The sequence below is a fragment of the Neofelis nebulosa genome, chromosome 3 (genome assembly GCF_028018385.1).
Source record: "Neofelis nebulosa isolate mNeoNeb1 chromosome 3, mNeoNeb1.pri, whole genome shotgun sequence".
In the NCBI taxonomy this organism is placed as follows: domain Eukaryota; kingdom Metazoa; phylum Chordata; class Mammalia; order Carnivora; family Felidae; genus Neofelis; species Neofelis nebulosa.
Genome location: NC_080784.1, coordinates 166,933,187 through 166,956,038, shown reverse-complemented (window position 1 = coordinate 166,956,038; position 22,852 = coordinate 166,933,187). Strand labels below are relative to the sequence as shown.

The following is a 22,852-nucleotide window of genomic DNA, read 5'->3' as shown; positions in this document are numbered from 1 at the left end:
CCAACACTTACTGTTTCTTATGTTCTTGATTTTAGCCATTCTGACAGCTGTAAAGTAATGTATCATTGTGTTATAATTTGCATTTCCTTGATGATTGGTGATGTTGAGCATCTTTTCATGTGTCTGTATGTCTTCTTTGGAAAAATATAATTCAGGTCCTCTGCCCTTTTTTTGTTTTGTTTTGTTTTTTTTTTTTTTTGCTTACAGTTTTTTTTTTAAACTTGTTTTATTTTTTTTTTAATTTATATCCAAATTAGTTAGTATATAGTGCAACAATGATTTCAGGAGTAGATTCCTTAATGCCCCTTGCCCATTTAGCCCATCCCCCTTCCCACAACCCCTCCAGTAACCCTCTGTTTGTTCTCCATATTTAAGAGTCTTTTATGTTTTGTCCTCCTCCTTGTTTTTGTATTATTTTTGCTTCCCTTCCCCAATGTTCATCTGTTTTGTCTTTTAAAGTCCTCATATGAGTGAAGCCATATGATATTTGTCTTTCTCTGACTGACTAATTTCACTTAGCATAATACCTTCCAGTTCCATTCACGTAGTTGCAAATGGCAAGATTTCATTCTTTTTGATTGCCGAGCAATACTCCATTGAATATATATGCCACATCTTCTTTATCCATTCATCCATCGATGGACATTGGGGTCCTTTCCATACTTTGGCTATTGTTGATAGTATTGCTATAAACATGGGGGTGCGTGTGTCCCTTCAAAACAGCACACCTGTATCCCTTGGATAAATGCCTAGTAGTGCAATTGCTGTGTCATAGGGTAGTTCCATTTTTAATTTTTTTGAGGAACCTCCATACGGTTTTCCAGAGTGGCTGTCCCAGCTTGCTTTCCCATTCTGACCATTTTTTAATTGGATTTCTGTGGGGGTTTTGGTGTTAAGTTGTATAAATTCTTTATGTATTTTGGATATTAACCCCTTATCAGGTATATCATTTGTGTATATCCTCTCCCATTCAGTAAGTTATCTTTTTGTTTTGTTAATGGTTCCCTTCACTGTGCAGAAGCTTTTTATTTTGGTGTAGTCCCAACAGTTTAATTTTGTTTGTGTTTCCCTTGCTTCAGGAGACACAAAAGGAAAATATTTCTATGGCTGATCTCAAAGAAATCACTACCTATGTTTTCTTCTAGGAATTTTATGGTATCAGTGCCACATTTAGATCTTTAATCCATTTCGGGTTTATTTTTGCATATCCTGTAAGTAAGTGGTCCACTTTCACGCTTTTGCATGCAGCTGTCATTTTCCCAGCACCAGTTGTCGAAGAGACTTTTTCCCATTTTATATTCTGGACTTCTTTGTCATAGATAAATTGACTATATAAGTATGGGTTTATTTCTGAACTCCATTCTGTTTCATTGATCTATGTGTCAGTTTTTGTGCTAGCACTATACTGTTTTTATTACTATAGCTTTGTTGTATATCTTGAAATCTGGGATTGTGGTACCTCCAGCTTTGTTCTGATTTCTCAAGTTGGCTATGGCTACTTGGGGTCTTATGGGTTCTATACAAATTTTAGTATTATTTCTTCTAGTTCTAGGTGAAATGCTCTTAGTATTCTCATAGTAATTGCATTGAGTCTGTAGATTGCTTTGGATAATATGGACATTTTAACAATATTAATTCTTCCCATTCATAAGTATGGAATATCTTTGCATTTGTTTGTGTCATCTTCAGTTCTTTCATCAATGTTTTCCAGTTTTCAGAGTAAACATCTTCCACTACCTTGGTTAAGTTTATTCCTAGGTATTTTATTCTTTTCGGTGCAATTCTAAATGGATTGTTTTGTTAATTTCTCCTATTGATGCTACTTCATTAGTGTATAGAAATACTATTGATTTCTGGGGGTTAATTTTGTATCCTGCAGATTTACCAGTTATTTATTTCCTCTAATAGCTTTTTGGTGGAGGATTTAAGATTTTCTATGTATAGTATCATGCCATCAGTAAATAGTGACAGCTTAACTTCTTCCTTACCAATATGGGTTCCTTTTATTTCTTTTCTTTTCTGATTACCACGAATAGGACTTCCAGTACAATGCTGAATAAAGGTAGTGAGAGTTCCTAATCTTATAGGAAAGGCTCTCAGTTTTTCACCATTGAGTATGATGTTAGCTGTGACTTTTTTACATGTGGCATTTATTATGTCGAGGTATGTTCCCCCTAAACCCACTTTGTTTGGAGTGTTTATCATGAACAGATGTTGAATTTTGTCAAATGGTTTTTTGCATCTATTAAGATGATCACATGATTTTTATTCTTCATTTTGTTGATGTGGTTGATCATATTGATTGATTTGCAAATATTGAACCATCCTTGCAAACTGGTGAATGATCCTTTTAATGTATTATTGAATAGTTTGCTATTCTGTTAAGAGTTTTTGCATCTGTGTTCATCAGGGATACTGGCTTATCGTTTTCTTTTTTTGTGTGGTGTCTTTGTCTGGTTTTGGTATCAGAGAAATGCTGGCCTCATAGAATGCCTTTGTAAGCTCTCCTTTCTCTTCTGTTGTTTGGAATAGTTTGAGGAGAATACATATTAACTCTTCTTTATTTTTTTATTATTATTTTTTAATGTTTATTTATTATTAGAGAGAGAGAGAGAGAGAGAGAAAGTGTGAGCAGGGAAGGGGCAAAGAGAGAGGGAGACACAGAAACAGGCTCCAGGCTCTGAGCTGTCAGCACAGAGGCCAACGCAGGGCTCAAACTCACGGACTGTGAGATCATGATCTGAGCCAAAGTCGGAAGCTTAACTGCCTGAGCCACCAAAGTGCCCCAGTTCTTCTTTAAATGTTTGGTAAAATCCACCTTGAAATCCATCTGATCCTGGACTTTCACTTTTTAAAAACCTAAATCTTTATTTTAGAGTCCAAATTTTTGGAACCATATAGACAGCTCAGACTATCCAATAATTTTAGAAATACTAAACTGGGGCACCTGGGTGGCTTAGTCAGTTAAGCATCCAACTCTTGATTTCAGCTCATGATCTCACAGTTTCATGAGTTCAAGCCCTGCTTTAGGCTCTGTGCACTGATCACACACAGCCCAACTGGGATTCTTCCTCTCTCCATCTTTCTTCCCCTTCCCAACTCATACTCTTTCTCTGTCTCTCTCAAAATAAACTTTCAAAAAAAAAAAAAAGAAGAAAGAAAGAAAAAAAACAAATACTAAACTAAACTAAACCTTTGTAGCTCCAGCTTCAGGTTTGGGGGTTGAGGAGAGAAACAATTTGCTATTGTTCTCCTCTATATCCTGCTCCTGAAATAATTATTTAGGAAGTCCAACTCCCTTATCTTCCAGAATCTCTTTACCAACTTGACTTTTTGCATGAGAGAAGCCCAAAGGGACAAAACACTACTACACAGAGTACATCTGTATTAGCATAAGGCTTTCATTGCTTTTATTATCTTTTCCTAATTCATAATCCTCTCGCTATTATTGTTGTCTTTTGAAGCTACAACTCGTGTTATTTATACAAAATTGGCATCCCAGAATCCCACAGCAACACTTATAGACCCACAAATAAATAAAAAACTTTGAAAGAGCATGTAGTTAAAAACTCAAACCAAACAGAACATTTTTTAAAGTAAGCAGAATAATTTAATGAGGTTATTTTTAAAAACAAAAATATAAAACTGTTTTATTACAAAAACAAACATGTCAGTTATAAAATAGAAAATGTTTATTTGAGCAGATACTACTTAACATATCCATATCAAATCATCTGGGGCAGAATCTATGAAAAGAATGCTTTTGAAGAAACTGTCCAGGAAACTCTCACTTTCTAAAGGTTACTTAAATATAAGCCAAAATGGTACTCAAAAGTGGTTATAAATGGTATATTTCCTAATCCCATATATAGTGATAAAAAAAAATTGTACTCTTAGGTATAACCCAAGAGTAATGGAAACATAGGTTCGCGCAAAAACTTGTACGTGAATATTCAGAGAAACATTATTCATACTAACCAAAAGATGGAAACAACTAAAATGTCCATCAACTGGCAAATGGATTTTAAAAATGTGGTAAATCAATACAATAGAACATTATTTGGCCATAAGAAAGAGTGGGGTACTGATACATAATACAACATGGATGAATCTTGAAAATATTATGCCAAGTAAAAAATGCCAGTTACAAAAACCACATATGCTCATACGAAATGTCCAGACTAGGGACATCTATAGAGACAGAACATAGATTAGTGGCTGCAAGAGGAGGATGGAAATATAGGGGACTCACAGTAAAAAGTATAGAGTGTCTTCTTAAAGTGATAAAAATGTTCCACAATTGATTGTAGGGATGGTGACACTTATCTGTGAATATACTAAAAATTGTTCAATATACACTTTAAATAGGTATGTGAATTATATTTCAATAAAGCTGTACAAAAATTAGAATCTAATAAATAAAGAAGCAAACAAACAAATTTAACCCGATTAAAGCACTGCTTTAATAGCATCTCACCTCCGTGCAGAGGCCTCTAAGCCCTGAGGTACTTATTTTTTTTTTTTTCAATATATGAAGTTTATTGTCAAATTGGTTTCCAAACAACACCCAGTGCTCATCCCAAAAGGTGCCCTCCTCAATGCCCATCACCCACCCTCCCCCCCCTTCTACCCCCCCATCAACCCCTGAGGTACTTAAAAATGTGTTTAAAACTTACATTTAGCATTCTACCCTGAGAATGAATGGAAATACTCTTCAGTGTGTGTGAGCCTCTGAACCTCTTACAGGAATTAGACCTTTAAAAATGACAGTGGTCTGACTGAGGAAGCACCTATCAGACAGACCCTCGCAAAGATAACAACTATAAATCTGGACAAAACACACCAAAAAAGGACCCGAAGGCCCAGGAAAGGAAACAGAAGCTGGCCAATTCTGGAGGGGAGTTGAGTCTTGGAAGAAAAGAGTGGCAGAGAAGAGTTTCAGAGTTTTGTCCTGTCTCTGGCCTGAGAGCGGACCACAGTTGGTACCATGTGGGGGCAGGGCGACTAAAACTCCAGTAGATAACCTGAAGTCTTCCTGGGCTGAGCCACTTCTTGTTTCCTCTTCTTACTTGTCACTTTGTAACCTCTGCAGTGTCTCTCCTTTCTTGGGTATGAAACCCAGCACTTCAGGTTCTTTTCCTTCTTCTCTGACCATTCTTCCTGTATCTCTTGATTCCTTCTTTTTCTTTATCTTCCCCTTAAATACTCCAGGGCTTTTGCCCTCAGCTTTTGATCAGTACACTTCCTGTTTATGGTTCATCTATTTCTATTGCTTCAACTGTCAGTGAGATTCACACCTTCATAACTGGTCAGACTCGGTTTCCCTTCTGGATCCTTCTAGCTTCAAACCAGTAACAGTGGGGTGAAAGTTAAGTTCTTTTTTTTGTTTTGTTTATTTATTTATTGGGGGGGGCACGGTGCTGAGAGAGAGGGAGAGAGAGAATCCCAAGTAGCCTCCAAGCCTAGCACAGAGCCCAACTTGGGGCTTGATCTCATGACCATGGGATCAGGAGTTGAACTGAAATTAAGAGTCAGCACTCAACCAACTGAGATACTCAGGCACCCTAAGTTCTAAAGTGAACACGAAAGCCAAAAATCATGTGTAGTCACAATTTCCTTTGAAATTTCCTTAGGAAAGCAACATGTTCTTCTATACCTACATTCATTTCTTTTTTTTTTTTTTAATTTTTTTTTAGTATTTATTTTTGAGAGAGACAGAAACAGAGAGAGAGAGAGACACAGCATGAGCAGGGGAGTGGTTAGAGAGAGAGGGAGACACAGAATCTGAAGCAGGCTCCAGGCTCTGAGCTGTCAGCACAGAGCCCGATGCAGGGCTTGAACTCACAAACTGTGAGATCATGACCTGAGCGGAAGTCAGTCGCCTAGCCGACTGAGCCACCCAGGCGCCCCTATACCTACATTCATTTCTTAGTCTTGCCTACACTGTTGAATTTGATCAAGATAAATGCACTTAAACTATGATGCCAATATATTTTGTTTTCCCACAAGTATCTCTAAGTTAACATGTCCAAACTAAACTTCCTACCTGCCTTCCATCTACCTACATCACACTCTTCCACTTTTATTTCCTCCTTGAACAAATGGTACCAAAATCACCCTGGTTGCCTAAGCCAAAAATTCAGAGGTCAACAATGATACCTCTTTTCCTTCACAGCAAAATCCAATCAGTCCTGATTTCTGATTTTAATGCACCAAATGCCTTAATTCAAGCCCTTATCATTATTTACTTAGACCATAGCCAGAGCCTCAAAAAGGCCTCCTGACTTTCTGCCTCCAATCCTCTTGTGGTTTATCTAGACCTACTGTCTTTTGCAGATGCAAATATGATCAGATTTATCCCTGCTTGGAAAGATCCTCTAATGGTAAACTACCACTCATAGCAGCGGTTCTCAAGCATTTTTCTAGAAAATAAATACTATTTTCAAATTAATACTATATAAGTTACTAATATCTACAAATAGAAGCTGTATTTTATTAGGATTAATTTACTGTATAAGTTATAAGTGTATAACTTATTAAAAACCAATTAGAAAATAATAGGTAGTTTTGATGAAATATAAAAATTCAAAATTGTTGGTAAGCAATTTGATCAAAATCATCTTGCTATTTATTTCTCTATTTCATTTGAATGCACATGATCAAAAAAATCCTGATTCATAGCAATAGGTAACTACCAAAAGTAGTATTTTGGGGTTTCTCCCCACTAACAGTTCACCTTTTAAGTTTAGCATTTGATTCATTTACAGAGATAGCAAGATCCAAATACAAATGAATTAATCTGTCAGCACAAATTACTTGGTTGTTGGTCTCCACTCGGTTAAAAATTGGTGTGTAATATTTAGTTTGAGTATGTGTTTAAGATTTCTTTTATAAATTGAAAGCCAAAACAAACATTTGCAGGGAGGCTGGGTGGCTCAGTTGGTTGAGGTTCTGACTCTTGATTTCAGCTCAGGTCATGATCCCAGGCTAGTGGGATTGAGCCCCATGTCAAGCTCCACACTCAGTGTGAAGACAACTTAAGATTCTCTTTCTCTTTCTTTCTCTCTCTCTCTCTCTCTCTCTCTCTCCTGGGGCATCTGGGTGGCTCAGGGGTTAAGCATTCGACTTCAGCTCAGGTCATGATCTCATGGTTCATGAGTTCGAGCCCCAAATTGGGCTTTGAGCCTGCTTCAGATCCTCTGTCCCCTTCTCTCTGCCTCTCTCCCTCTCTCTGGCCCTTCCCCCCGCCTCAAAAATAAACATTTTTTAAAAATTCTCTCTTTCTCCCTTTGCCCCTCTTTCCAGCTCTCCCCCCTCTCTCTCTAAAATTAAAAAAAAAGGGGCACCTGGGTGACATAATTGGTTAAGCATATTTCTCTTGAGCTTGGCTCAGTTTATGATCTCAAGGTTTGTGAGTTTGGGCCCACACTGGGTTCTGCGCTAACAGCATGGAGCCTGCATGGGATTCTGTCTCTCCTCTCTGCCCCTCCCCTGCTTGTGTGTGCTCTCTCTCTCTCACACACAAAAATAAATAATAAACTTAAAACAATTTTTTTAAAAAGAAAGAAAAAAGAAAACATTTGTGTAATCCTTGGAATTCTTCCTCAGAACCTTGGTTTCATGGAATAGAATTTGAAAACCAATTACCTAGGATCTTAAGCCCAATTCCCTTAGGACAACATGCAAGGGCCTGTGTCATTTGGACTTTTATCTATCAATCTAACTGCATTTACTCCCACTGCCAAAATTCTACCCAATCTCCTAAGTCTACCTCCATCTAGCACAAGGTTATACTTTTGCACTTGCTATTTTCTCTGCCAAACCCTGTACTTGTACTATGGCCTTCTTACCTGAATTGCTATGAACTCTCCAAAAGTTAAAATGTTAATGCCTCATGAACCCTTCTTCGATTTCCCCCAAAGTACCTAGGGTAAACCTCCATCATCAACTTGTGTTGCCTTGTGTAGTAATCATCTCTTCCTCTCCCCCATGAGTTCCTAAGAAAGAAGGACTTAAAGTTAACCATCCCCAAGTTCTCAGGGACTTTCAAAGTCCCTGGTACCTGGTAATCACACCTTAAGTGCTTTTAATTAATTACTTCATTAATTTATATTGATAATAATCACTAGCAGAGTGATTACACTGGCAGAAACTTCAGATTTGCATTAGATAGTCAACAGGTAACCCTTTCATCAAGTTGACACTTCGGGTTAAATAAGTACTAAGTAGAAATGACGGTTATGCTCATTTTCATTTTGACTTCATTTTTCTTTAATAGTGGCATCACTCACCAACAAAGGAGAGCAGGATCACGAGCAGGACAATGAGGGCACAGATACACGGAATCAAGACCAGCAACAGGAAACGGAGAATATTCGCAGTTGCCAGCTTCTGAGAGCAGCCATCACCCATGTTATTGTCAACAGCTCCCAAGACCTAACGTAAAAGAGGAATATGAAACATGGTTTTAATATTACAAAGCAACGCAATACATGGTATGAAATTATAGAGTACAGCTGTCCATTCAGAGAAGCAGCATTCCTGAGAGATTCTAGTGCGTGTACTTTAGGGCATGAAAATGGACTTAGGCATTAAATCACACTATTAAGTGAACAAATAACTATACAACCACATTCAAGGCAGATAAAATCATCTGTTTCTGAAGTGTTTTTCAGGAGTACATGAACTTTTAACGATATCCCATCTTGAATTTTTTAACATATTTGCCAATTTGGTATTATTTCAAAGGGCTCTGAGTTTCCATGGCAAGGACTTAACTTGGCCCAGAGCTACAAGCAAAGACTACCTAGTACAGTGATAAAATATTGGTGGGTAGGTGTAGACAGGACATTATCCAGATTTCATTGTTGTTTGTCCCCTCAGTCCTAAGCCCAATCTGCATGAATCTGGATAAAATTAATTTTCAGCCATTTATAATTCAACAAGATTAAATATTACTGACCATGTATTTAGTGACAAGCTGAACAATGAAAAAGAGAGCCTGTCCTGTTGACCAGTTAAACACTGACAACCCCTGAGGATACCTTCCACCGGCCAGGTTGCCCCTGCAGTCTATCTATTTGTGAAAGCATTATGAGATGGTTCCGACAACGTTCTTATCTTAAAGTACTTGAAATTTTGCTAATTTAAACTAAAATTAAATACCTTAATTTTTAGTTCGGTCTCTTGCCAGAAATGATGTCTGGAAGTTCATTTCTTGCAAATGGCTAGTTTAGGGCACTGACATTTTCAACAGGAGTCTGAGATGAAATTAAAAGTGATTTGAGTCCCTCACTATGAGCAACTCTTCCAGTTCCATGTGAAGGTGTTTCTCACGGCTTCCTCTTAGACTTTTGACTCTCCTAGCATTTTCTTCTGTGACAGTTTCAGAACTTGAATGATAACCTCTGCATGAATGACTCCTGAACCTTTCTCGAGTCTCCAACTTCCTTCCAGGTTGTATCATATATTTCCAATGCCCGGTGCTCAGCGGCATCTCTTCTCAACAAGTCCAAAACCAAATTAATCTCTTTCTCTGTCTCTACCTTCAAACTAGTTCTCTTGATTTCCATATTTTTGCTAACAGACTTTCCACTACTCCAGTACCCCAAGACTCCTCACTTCTCCATCATCCCCCCATGCCACGCATTATCAGGTTTTGTTGGTTCTTCCTTTATAACGAATGTCTAATTTTGAAAAATGAATGGCCTTTGAGATAGACCTTTATCCTAATCAAGAAGTTGTCCTAATAGAATGGTCCTGTACTCGATCGTTTACAGCATATAACAAGTACTTGATAATTTCTCATGGATAAAAAGGCAACTTGGATACGTTCTTCTGGATTGCAAGGCATATGTGATATTCCATTTCTGCTTTATTCCCCCTAAATCAGAATCAATTCTTATTCGCTAACACATATTGCAGGCAGTGTTCACTACATGTACTATGATGTAATGGCACCCTCTGTAATTTTAAGCATACCCCATGAGACATATTATTTGAAAGAACCTATGATGTTAGCTTGAGAATGGCTTGATCTGCTAGGTTAGTGTCTTTACTGACCCATTCCCTCTGCACCTGGCTTAATCCACCAGCCAAAGTGAGATCTGGGTTAATTTACAATTTGATCTGCACGAAGACATGGCACTGTGTTAGAGGAGACCATAAAAAGAATGTGACCACCCATTGACCCGTGAGCGGGACCCAGGCAATCAGAGGCTCCTCACCCCTTCCCCGTCCTTGAAATGTAGCACTGTTCCCACAGCCAGAGCCATTTTCAAGAATGCAGCCTTGAGAGAGCAATGTGTTGTTGAGACCATCTGGACAATACACATGACTAAACCTAGTTAAGGCCTCTATATAAACTTTTATGATTCAGGCAGGCAGGTGTGGAAATTCACTCATCTTGTCTGCCTAAGACAAGCCTCATAGTAAGTTACCTTGCTTCTTAAACCTACCATCTACCAATCTGAAGTGGTCTGTCTTTTTCTTCAGTATCTCCTTGCACTTTGTGTGTAAAAGCCAGTTTCAAATTTTACCCAGGAAGCTCCTAAGTTTGCAAACCAACACACTGACACAATTTAATATAAGACCTGCAATAGCACAATAATTACAACACCAGCGTTGGACGGGTGGTGTCCTTTCAGGCATGGAAATAAGCAAGTGTGGGACTACAGCCCAACAGAGACAGTAGGAGAATCTACTGACTTACTTCATTTACTCAGCAATTAGTTATTGAAAACCTAAGATTATCATCAGCATGGTGATGGATGTAACTATGATTTCAGACTAACTGTCCCCCAAAAGCTCACGGTCTTATAGGAGAGATAAGGCCATAAACGATATATCTACATGTCAAGGTAGCAAATGTTAAGCACCATGACACTTACAGCTGAAGTGCCGTAAGAATTCGAAAGATAAGAATACAATTTCTTGCTGCAGGATCAGGTAAAGCATTACAGAGAACCAGCACTTGAGGCAAACATAATTCTGAGAAAAGTACCCCTGAAAAGTCCTACTATAGTTTTAAAGAGTGGTAAGATACAATCAGAGAGGTAAGGAAGTTATGAACTTTCTTTGGCTTCTATAACAGTAGAAAAGGTTTCTTTGTTAAGACGGTCACAGGAGGTTACAGAGATCATCTTCTTAGGTAGCAAATTCACAATGGCCTCAGCACTGTCTGGAATCTTGTAGCCAAGCACATCCTATTTAGTATTGATCCATGAAGAGTCAGCGGAGAAAGTGCTAGAAGCTCATTCTGATATCTCCTATGGATATAGGAGTCAAGTCAACAAGTCAACAAGTACTTGACCTCCAGAAACCATATTCACGATTTGTGCAAATATGTTCTCCCGTGTCTAGGAAATTGTTTGCTCTTATCAAGGGGAGAAGAGAAAGAAATACTTAGAAGAAAGCCAGCACTATTGTCAATTTCATAACTGTCCTCCCGTACTCATGACCACTTAGGACTATAGCTATAAGTGCTGCATTACTCAGAGGCCAGAGGAGTTTCCCCTGGGCATAACATAACTCTTAGACTCTCTTGTTGAGTTAATAACACCAGATGAGATAACCTGCTGGGGAAATTCCTAAGCTTTGTTTCAGTGGACTACAACCCTCTCTCCAGAGGGCACCCTCTTCCAGAAACTACCTCCACGGGCTTGAAACTGTAAGACAAGCACAAGCACAGCATTCCATGGGACAGGCGGGCAAGACTGCATCTGATTGACCTGCACATACTTCAAATATGTCCTTCTTGTGTTTTGTTAATCCTGCTGGTAAAAACTCATTTCTCGTATCTTAAGAGCTACATTTCTTTTAAAAGCTGCCATGTTGGTTTATACCACATGTACGGATACAATCTATCTAACTAGGATATTTTCTCCTACCCCACGTGCTCTCTCTCTCTCTCTCTCTCTCAAAATAAATAAACTTTAAAAAAAATTTTTTTTAAAGGCTAATCCTCCCACACTCCATCTCCTTTTCCCTGCTCAGGAATCTTACATCTTAATTCTCCATTAAATCATACATCCAAATCCAAATTCTTTCTCTCTCTCTCTTATTCTCTCTCTCTCCTTCTCTCCCTCCTTCCCCACCCCCTCTCACTGCCATCAGCTTTTTATCATGTTTAGATTTCTCCAGTTATTTTTTTTAACTGTCCTCAAGCCTAATTACAACAGCCACTGTCCTATTTCTCTCCTTCTTTTGCATCCCAAACACCCTAAGGGTTGTTAATATTTATTGTCCAAATGTCTCCACTTACTGTTCACTCTTGTGGCCACTACAATTTGGGACCCACTTCTGTCACCACACCAAAAGACTTTTAGGTATGGTCACCAACAATGTCCATATTGCCATATCCAAATGACATTTTTCATTCATCATTGTAATGACATCTCAATATCATTTGAATGATCATATTCTCAGCCACTCCCATCTGCTTCAAGCACTTTCTTCCCTTGACTTCTCTTTCTCCTGCCTCTATGGTCATTCCCTCTCTTTCTGTAGGCTCTTTTCTCACATTCACAGTCTCCAGGCAATGTCACCTACACAAATAGCATCAATTGCCCACCCTGTACATGTGACTTACATCTTTAAATACTGAGCATAAATCTTTCCCCTGAGCTCCAGACTTTTGCATCCAACTGGCCATTTGACATCTTCTCAATGGATGTTACAAAAATACTTCAAACTTAACATGTCTGAAACAAAAAAAATAATCTTTATCCTCCTATCTGGTATTTTTCTAGAGTTTCCTATCTCAGGAAAAAGTAATTGAGCACTTGTTGTGTGTCAGGTGATGTTTGGGCACTTGGGATATATCATTATGCAGGCAAAAATCTCCAGCTTCATAGATCTTATATTCTAGCAAAAATTTACCATCATGTTTACCTATATCCATTATTTCTCTCCCTAATTTGTTCTCTACATTCTAGCCAGAATGATGAAGAGGATGTATATCACTGGATATGAGAAAAGGCAACATGAAAAATGATTCCCAAACTTAACTAATTCAGAAAATTCAGAGCCTAGAACCAAGATATGATCATGAGAAGCATGTACCCAGTGTGTTGGTAGAGATTTGGAGAGGGCTTTGGACTTCCACAGGGGTGTGTGGGATTTCAAGTCCATTTTGTTAAGATTTCAAAGGTCAGGGACATCTGGGTGGCCCAGTTAAGCATCCGACTCTTGCTTTTGGCTCAGGTCATGGTCTCATGGTTCTTGAGTTCAACTCCACGTCAGGCTCTATGCTGACATCATGGAACCTGCTTGGGATTCTCTCTCTCCTTCTCTCTCTGCCCCTCTCCTGCTCACACATGATCTCTCACTCATGTTCTCTCTCTCTCTCAAAATAAATACATAAACTTAAAAAAAGATTTCAAAGGTCAAAGAGACCATAGTTGACATTTCAGGTACATTAACCTTTATCTTGTTTTGCCTTCCTGGAGCATCTGACTTCATTAGCACATAGTACAGTCTTGGGAATACTTCCACAGCTGCAAATGGCAGAAGGTGCTTTAGAACAAGGAGATACCTGCTTCTGTAATCATAGCATAAATAGTACTAACTCAGTTGTGACTCTCTCTTTATATGAAAATCGTTCCCTTTTCTCATCAGTGTACCAGCATCTACAGTAGAACCTGAACACAATCAGGAGTGGACCAATACCAATTGGATAAATAAATGAATTAAATCACCTAAACAGAAATTGCTCTGTGCATCATTAATGGAAATTACTACTTCTTTTTTTAATTTATATACGCCTTACAAAGTCTATTCCAAAATCATGGAGTAGAAAATGTGTTTGGTAAAAAAAGTAAAAGTATTTCCCGTTCAGGGAAAATATACTAAAATTAATAAAATTGGCTTTTACTAGGAGTATTGGTACAATTCCATACTCACATTTCCTATTATGAGCTTTGAAGTCAGTTAGAAACTTTTGTGATTCAAGGAGTAAATTTTAGTGGGGTTTTTTATAGGCAAAATTTTTTAAATACTATCTTTGTTAAGGACATGAAAAGAAGTGGTTTTGTAACACTATTAACCCTCTAAATCAGAGATTCCCAGACATTCTTGGCTCAGGGAATTATCGGCTTCCAGGTAATATTTTTTCAGTGGCCTAAACCAAAAGCAATGCCTAACAATTCCATTTCTTTAAGTCTCTTGGTACCACTATTTTATAAGTTTTTGCATCGTAAGCACTTAGTAGCCATTTGAAAAAATACAACACATAAATTGAAATAAGCAAAATTTTCATGTGATTCTTAAGTAATGACAAATACTTACACACCTCAAACCTTGGAATCAGATTGGAAATCACCACCATTCATCGTGTGTGATTTTTTCCGTGGTACAACTTTTTACACAGTAACCATCAAGAACCCAGCCTTATGAAGACAGGATGATATCAAGAGGAATATAGCACAATGTTGAAACTGTAAACTATCTCAAGCTAGTATTTCTTTTGATAACCAACAAATGTTGAGTATCACTGGATTCCCTTCAAAAACTGAAAATAACTAGCAGAGCCTCTGTGAGTCACTGCAGTGTTTGGGAGACCTCAGCCCACAGTTTGGAAATCATGGTTCCACACTATTTCTCCAACATCTACCTGCCTAAGTCCGAATCCTCGGAGAAGTAATTCATATTTAACCTCATTCAGAAAGTTTCCCTTGATATCCTAGCTATAAATCATCTCCCTCTGCCTTATCTGAATTTCTGGTAGGTGGCAGAGACTAATTGACTGCTAGCATCTATTCTTTCCTTTAATCTTAGAAACAGAATCCTAAATTTTGTTTGGGTCCATATTTAATGGCCACTAAGAATAGAGACAACATTTCCCAGCCTTGCTTGCAGCTATGGAAGGCCATGTGGCTGAGTTCTTGCTCATGAAATGAAACTAGAAGTAGTAAATGTGACTTACAGGAAGGGTCCTCAAAGAGAGGGGTATTGTCTTTCCTCTTTCCTGCTGGTGGGAATATGGATGTAATAGCTGGAGCTCAAGCAACCATTTTAGACTCTGAAGTAAAAACTATATGCAGAAGGCAGCCGAGTAGCAAGAAAGAAGGAAACTGAATCCCTGATAGATTTGTGAAGCTAATCTATCAGTCCTGAACTGCTTATTTTCCAGACTACATTCACATGAGAAAAGAATAAATTCTTGATAAATCACTGTCAGTCTGAATATTCCATCACTTGCAGTTGAAGCAATTTTAACTGACCTACGTACTTATCATTTTCTACTTTGGATCATGGTCATGTATGTACAAACTAAAATTATCAATCTACAATCTCAGTACTAGGTAAGAGTACATAGTACATAGTAGGATCAATTAAATATACGTTTTCTCAGTTGAATAGATGACTCACAATTAAAGTTCAAAACATGTCCCAAGAAATATTTGGGGTTTTTAATTTACTTACTGTGTATGGGAGGGAGATAAAAATCATAAGAGACTTTTTGATAAATAATAGAAGTGTCAAATGTGTTTGCCTTTGACCAGAATAACAGAAACTCGGTGTGGCCACAGTAGATTATCTCCTGCTACTCAGGAGCTAGGTGCCTTTTATATGTCTTCAACAAGGATAAATTCAGAAGAAAAAATTTACAACATAGTAAAATACAGCTTATCAATTTTCAATTAAAAATTTCTAGGGCACCTGGGTAGTTCAGTCAGTTACACGTCCAACTCTTGATTTTGGCTCAGGTCATGATCTCATAATTCCTGAGATCAAGCCCCAAGTAGGGCTGTGTGCTGACAGTGAGAAGCCTGCTTGGGATTCCCTCTTCCTCTCTCTCTGCACTCCCCTGTTTGCACTCTCTCTCTCTCTCTCTCTCTCTCTCTCTCAAAATAAATAAATAAACTTCTAAAAAATCTCTAGAGGGGCACCTGGATGGCTCAGACAGTTGAGCGTCCAACTTCAGCTCGGGTCATGATCTCAAGGTTCATGAGTTTGAGCCCCACATCAGGCTCGCTGCTGTCATCCTATCAGTACAGAGCCCACTTCAGATCCCCTGTCCCCCTCTCTCCACCTCTCCCCCACTTACACTCTCCCAAAAATAAATATACACTTTTTTTTTTAATTTCTAAATACAGTGTAGTAGCCAAAATGTTTCATCAGAAGTTAATAGGGAGCAAGCAATAAAACGTGAGGTTGGTTAAAATGCAGGCAATTAGTGGACTAGGTCATCTTGCAATCCCATTGGAAACCCCACATTCTCTCCCAACTTCAGCAATCTCCTACTTGGTTTCCCCCTATCCTCACCTGTCCCCTTCCAACCTCACATTGTAGCCCTGCTTAAAACCCTCCAGAAACAAACGCAAACTTCTTTCACGTGGCATAGAAGACAGTGTTTGTCAGACTTCGATGTACATGTGAAACATGTGGGAGGAGTCTGAGCCAGCAGGTCTGGGGTGGAGCCTGAGACTGTGCATTCCTCCCCAGCTCCCAGGTAACGCTGATGCTAGTGGTCTGAGAACCACACTTTGCAGTAGCAGGATCTAGGGACGCTTCTGGGTCTGCACCGCCAATGCTAGCCTCTTTGGACACCTCTCATGGCCTCCCTCTCTACCTTCTGCCACCTGGCTCTTCCGGATGCTCAGAAGAACTCTCTGCCTAGAACGGCCTCCCTCCATCTCCCAACCAGCCTGTGTCCCTCAAGACTCACCCTTCCTACATCCACTCATGACCATGATTAGTTCTCATCTTTCTGCTCTTTATCCCAGTTGCAATTTACATATATGTGTGTGCTCATTAGATTCTGTTGGTTATTCCTGCCACACTGTAAGCGCCATAAAGTCAGGGACCATGTTGGCTTTTGCTCGCCAATGTAGCCCTATACGTGAAAAGGGCCTTGACTGTAGTAGGCACTTCATAAAAGTATTAAAATGATGAATCAATAAATTCATCTAAATCTGCCCTTCCACTGTCAGAAGAGTCCTGGAAACACAAGGAGTAAAATGCTGTTCCATGTTGGAATAATTACTACCATCATAATAATAACAGAAATAATAACAATACAGCAAAAAATCAATTGGGCATTTCCTGTGAGCCCGACACTGCTCTCAGTGTTTTGCATATAAAAATGTTCTTAATCCTCAAAAAACTCTACTAGGTGGTTGCTATTACCATACCCATTTATAGATGAGTGTGAGGCTCTTTGTGAATAACTTATAAAAATAATTCAAAGCAACTGACAAAAAGGCAGAATCCAAAGCAATATTCAGTCATTCAGTTCCTTTTTCTAAAGCTCAGTAGAAAGACCAGAGATCTCATGATTTTTTAATTTGATCGAATTCTATGGTTTTCGGAACTTTTTAGAACACACTGTCCACACTCCAGCTCTGTCCCTGCGAAGATAGACTAAGCTTTTACCCTGAGTCATGCAGAGCTGGATCCAGATGTCCTATGAAGGACCAGATCTCATGGCCCTCATCCTAAAAGACTCAAAACCACCCATTCCTGAGAACAGCTCGTCCTTTGGAGGTAGGAAATAGAGCTTTTCCTGAGTCTCCATGTTTCTGCCCCTCCTCCCAGGTCAGGTATGGCATAATGGAGGTTACCACAGCCAGCCATTAAGAGATACATTTTAGAAGTGGCCTGTCTGTGGTATTTTTCAATTTCTTTCTAGAGCCCACATTTCAAAATTACCTTTATAACCTTGATCTAATTATCTAGTAAAACCTTAATTACCTGGAATCTTTAAGTGCATAAGTTTTCTATTCTCTATCTTTTAGATGTGAGAGATGAAAAAATCATAAGAAAATAAGTAAACTGTCAAGAATTAAATTTATAAAATATTGCCAGAGAATGACTTGAAATTCTGGAAAATATGGAATCTTCTACAGTTTCTATAGTGTAGAATATTTTGCCCTGAGAATGCAGGGCATTGGCTCTAATGATCAGTTTTCAAAGATAGGGATATTGTTCTGCCTAGCACAGTGTAAGTAACATCATTTCAACAGTAAAAAGTCAGAATAGAAAGGAGGTTCAGGTTCATATGTAATACGTGAAAAACATAATTAACAACAACAAAAACCCTATTTCCTGACCATTCCAAGGTTTTGCCAAACATATGCTATCCTTGGCCTACAATAGCTCCAAAAGTGGTATGCACACCCAAAGACACTGTTTATAAAAGACTAGTATCAGCTTGCTACTTCTTAAGGTACAATATCATATGTAGAGATATGTTGATTATTTTTATTTCAAATAGTATTTGCTTAAATTACAACCAAAGATTAGACAAACTTGAGGTAGTATATAAACTGTTCCAGATTAACAGAGTATTTTGAAGTGTGGACGTTAATTCTACCTTTATAACATGATACTATACTATGGATTTTCTTAAAAATCAAAATGACTATATATTTTTTAATGTGTATTTTTTATTTTTGAGAAGGAGACAGAGAGACAGAGAGACAGAGCATGAGCAGGGGAAGGGCAGAGACAGAGACATAGAATCGGAAGCAGGCTTCAGGCTCTGAACTGTCAGCACAGAGCTGGACATGGGGCTCGAACCCACAAACCATGAGATCACAACCTGAGCCGAAGTCGAGTGCTTAACCAACTGAGCCACCCAGGTGCCCCAAAATGATTATATTCTTAAATACAATTATGAAATTATGTAGACTTAGTTAAGATGGGCTGGTTAGTCAATAGCCTGTTAACTTTAGCCATGTACGAATATTACTACCTACTACCCACAAGTTATCCTAACTCATAGATCTAGTAAAATTCTATGTTTCGCTTTGCGGTTTATGATACGAGCAAGTCAAATATCAAAAACATTCCTAAGCCAAAATGACAGAACACATTTTGGTGGATGGGATTTTATGCAAAACTATGGCAGAATCCAATACCCATCTGTCCTACCAAACAAGATTTGCTTACAATGTTAGAAACAATTCACAAGAACAATTTCATCCCACCGCCAAACTATGTGTTGGCTCGAGACCAACCTAGCACCTTAGTCTGCTGGGCAGAAAGCTGATAAACTGTCAATATATTCTGTACTCTGCTGCTTGCGTGATGCAGGGAGCAGCCTGCAAGAAGGACAAGGTCACTCTGCCTGCTGTGGCCTGAACAGGACGTAGAAGCTCCCTTAAACTCTGTGGGACTATTATGCCATCACGTGTTAATGTAATTACAGTCCTGAAAACATGCAGACACCCAAGACTCCACTTGCTGCTCGATACTCAGCATGGAACATGGTCCTGTACGACCATCACTCCAAAATGTGATTTGAAACGTGCTTCCAGTACCCAAGAAAGAGCTTCTCCAATCCCCTTCCACTGTCTATCCACTGACAAAAAACAAGCCAACTGTTACCCCATATTTGAGAAGAAAACCTGCCAGCGCTAGATGCTTTCTCCACTCTGGTCTCAATGAGCTGTGGAAGCGTTCTCTATATGAATTAAAAGTAGATTTATTGAATAAGAGATTAGTGATTTAGATACACTCAGACCAGACATCTGTTAATTCTTCAAATATTAGCTCCCACTCTACCACTAAGCAAAATGCCTCCAAAATCATCCATCAGTGAATTATGTCAAACCCAAATGTCTTTTGTTGTGATGTTTGTTTTTAATATTCCAAGAGGCATGAAAAACAAGCATCTGGTTTTCAGTAAGTCTTTTCATCCCATTTTCTGGTATTTAATTGAAGCATAAAAAGTTCAAAGAACTCATGAGCTCTCTCAAAATGAAATTACTCAGTTCACACCAGAACACATGGTTCTGCAAGGCAACCAGGCTCACATTTTCTCCTTTGAAAATTAACTTAACAGCAGCACCAGATAGTACCCCCAACCCAAGTTCCATATCCCCACATCCCAGAAGGGATGCTCAATACAGACACTAAATACTGACAAATATTTTTCCTGCCGAAGAGACTAATAATAATAATCCAGTACCCAGGCAGCATATCACTTCATTGTTTCTGTTTTGAGGGTAGCATTGTTTAGCCGAAGTCTGAAATATGAGAGGGAAGATTGGAATGTTTCAGAGACAACTTGTACAATATTGTCTCCACCACTGACAATCTAGGTGACCTTATAAAGCCATCACCATGTCCTAATCATATTTCCATATGTGTAAGTAAGGGTTGAAAAATAAATGTCTGGTGCCAACCACAAATATTCCAAAAATAAAATGAAATTGGTAAAGCAAAAGAAAAGAAGAATAACAATGTCTCTTTCAAGTTCAAAAAGCTCTAAGAGCCTTGATTTCTCTCCAACACATTGTGTTGAGTTTGTTCAATTCAGTCTCTGGGGGAAAGTTATAATAATCTTTATTCAAGTGAGGCGATGTCTTCAGGGGCAACAGGCAAATCTTTTAAGGTAAACCTCATTTTCTTCAGAGCAAGGTGGGAGGGTCAAATTTCTGTTACAGTTACAGAAGATGATCTCAGAACAAAACAGCAGGCAACTCCCCATCTAGACAAGATAGATAAATGGGGCCCTGCGTCCTTGTTGTGAGATGACTTTGCCCCCAATCTCAAACATGTTGATGTTACCATTTTATGACAGCCACAAATCGTAAAGTAATAAAAGATTCCTTTTAAAGTAGATACAATATCAGAAGTCTTTCTGCATGTATTACAGAGTCTTAAAGCCTTTTCAGTATGTTTCTTTGGAAACAATGGAGGCTGGGGAGGGGGGAGAGGGAAAGGGGGAAGAGGGTTGGGTTATCTGTCCCTCAGGAAATTAAATATTTGACATCCATTCATTAAAATGTTTTAAATTTCACATCCTGACTATAAGTTACTATATTTCTAAGAATGCTACAGCAAAATCCAGAGGAGCCTAACATATTGTCAAATGAAGCCAAACCTATTTTTCATGGAGCACTAAGGAAGCTGTTGACTTCGTGCAAATTTGAGACCTAATTGACTTGCTGATCCTATAACAATGGAAATGTTGTGACTTTAAAAAATTCAAACAGATTGGGAAAGTGAGTACAGAACTAAAATATTGACTCCCTACAGCTGAAAATAATCAGGGAATGCATACAAGACAAAATGGATTTTATGCTCTACAACAATCCATTTCAGGCATTTCAATGCAAAGTAAAACATAAACAGATGTCGAAAACAGTTAACCTACTGAACCTACCTGAAAGGGATCTTGCAGCAAAAAAAAAAAAAAAAAAAAAAAAAAAAAAAAAAAAGTACAAGTTAGGATTTTATGTGTTAGATGAAGCAGCAATTTCTTTCTGAATACCTGTAGCAAAGGGGTGTATTCCAAACTTAACAGTCATCATTTGTTTTGCTATATTTCATGAATATTCTAGTTGGAAAATTCAGAAGTCCTGTCTTGTGTTCCATTACAAAACATGTCTATGCTACATGCTAAAACATTAATTTGGCTTGTTCCACTCATGCTTATTTAGCACCTATTCTCTGTGCAGCTGAGCTCTAAGGATACAAAGGTGAGAAAGACATAGCCCCTGCCCTCCGGGAGTTGACAGTCTACCTCCCAGGAGATGCACATCTTAATGAGTAACTTCAATAGCCCATGATCCGGCAGTAAAACTATGCAGAAAGGACAGTAAGTCAACCATAAAGGCGAAGTGAACTAGGGCACAGTCAGTCCACATTGCTATGTTTTTAAAAATATGTAAGTTTTCACTTTTGCCCCAAGATTAAACAACAGTATTTCTCCAGCCTTCATTTTGATGGGGCTAGGAGCATGTGTGTGTTGGTTGAGGGAGGAGGGAGGCCAAGGGAAATCAACATAATTGATATTTTTGCAGGGCAATTTTTCACTGATGGGACTCTCACACATATTTCAGGACATTTGGCATCCCTGGCCACCACCTAATAAATGCCAGCAGTAATTCTCCTCACCCTGCCCAGGCATTGTGACCAACAGCACATCCTCCATTATTTCTAAGTGTCCCCCAGGGTACTATGTTTTCTGGTTAAGAAACATTTGGGCTGTTCAGCCGGCATCTATTGAACACATATTGCACGGTAAGCTCTATGCTCTGGATGCAAGGCAAAGTCCTAGGTTAGCAAATTTCTCCCACATTCTATAGGCATTAACTAGCACTGAGAGCTAATGCCTTCAGGTAAATGATGAGCGTTTATACCTTTTTGTCCACAGAGAGATAGTACACTTTTCAAGATCAAACATTTTATCATTTCATTGGGACCATCACCTTACTTGGCATATAAAACACACACACACACACACACACACACACACACACACACATAGACTCTTAATGTCAACATTAATTAATTAAAGAAGAGAGGCATAATTTATTAGGTCCTTCGAAACCTAACATCTACTACATTAAACTAGGAATACTGAGTAAGAGTAGTACTGGGGGGAAAATATACATGGAGTGATTATTTCCTGGGTAGACAGGGCATGAGGTTTTAAGCTCTGGTGGATCCATACCAAGTATGGGCCATGAAGGATTTTAGACTTTGGACCATCTTTGCAGGCTCTGCCCCCAGGCTACCCAGGTGTAGCTTGGTCCAGTGTTTCAAATGAGGAAGAGGTAGGACCAAGCCTTTGTAGTCCTAGAGGTGAACAGAACCAAATGTGCTTCTGAGAAACTACAAAGCAACTGAGATCCTTTGGCTTTCCAGGAGTAGATGTGAACTTCTAGTTTTGACTATTTGTGTCAGTCTTAGAACAGATATTGAAGGAAGGCTTCCCCAGATTCCATTTCTCATGATGTTGTTTTAAATTATAGTCAGATCCATGGAAATAAACCAACAAGTGGAGGTACCCAAATGCATGGGGCTTGTTCACAAGTTTTAGCCATCCTCCCCCACATGGTCCTAATTCACTCTGGATTTGTTAATTAAATAACCTCTAGCCCTGGCTTTAGATTTT

General features: G+C 38.6%; 1 protein-coding gene across 10 annotated transcripts in view; it reads right to left on the bottom strand.

Moving 5' to 3' along the window:
* Nucleotides 1-22,852, bottom strand: part of CORIN (corin, serine peptidase) — a 261,992-nt gene that overhangs the window by 221,210 nt on the left and 17,930 nt on the right. For all 10 annotated transcript variants that reach the window (XM_058722685.1, XM_058722683.1, XM_058722680.1 and 7 more), the window contains exon 2: nt 8,292-8,436. In XM_058722685.1, the coding sequence (XP_058578668.1) occupies nt 8,292-8,436 (145 nt within the window). The remainder of the gene's footprint in view (nt 1-8,291; nt 8,437-22,852) is intronic.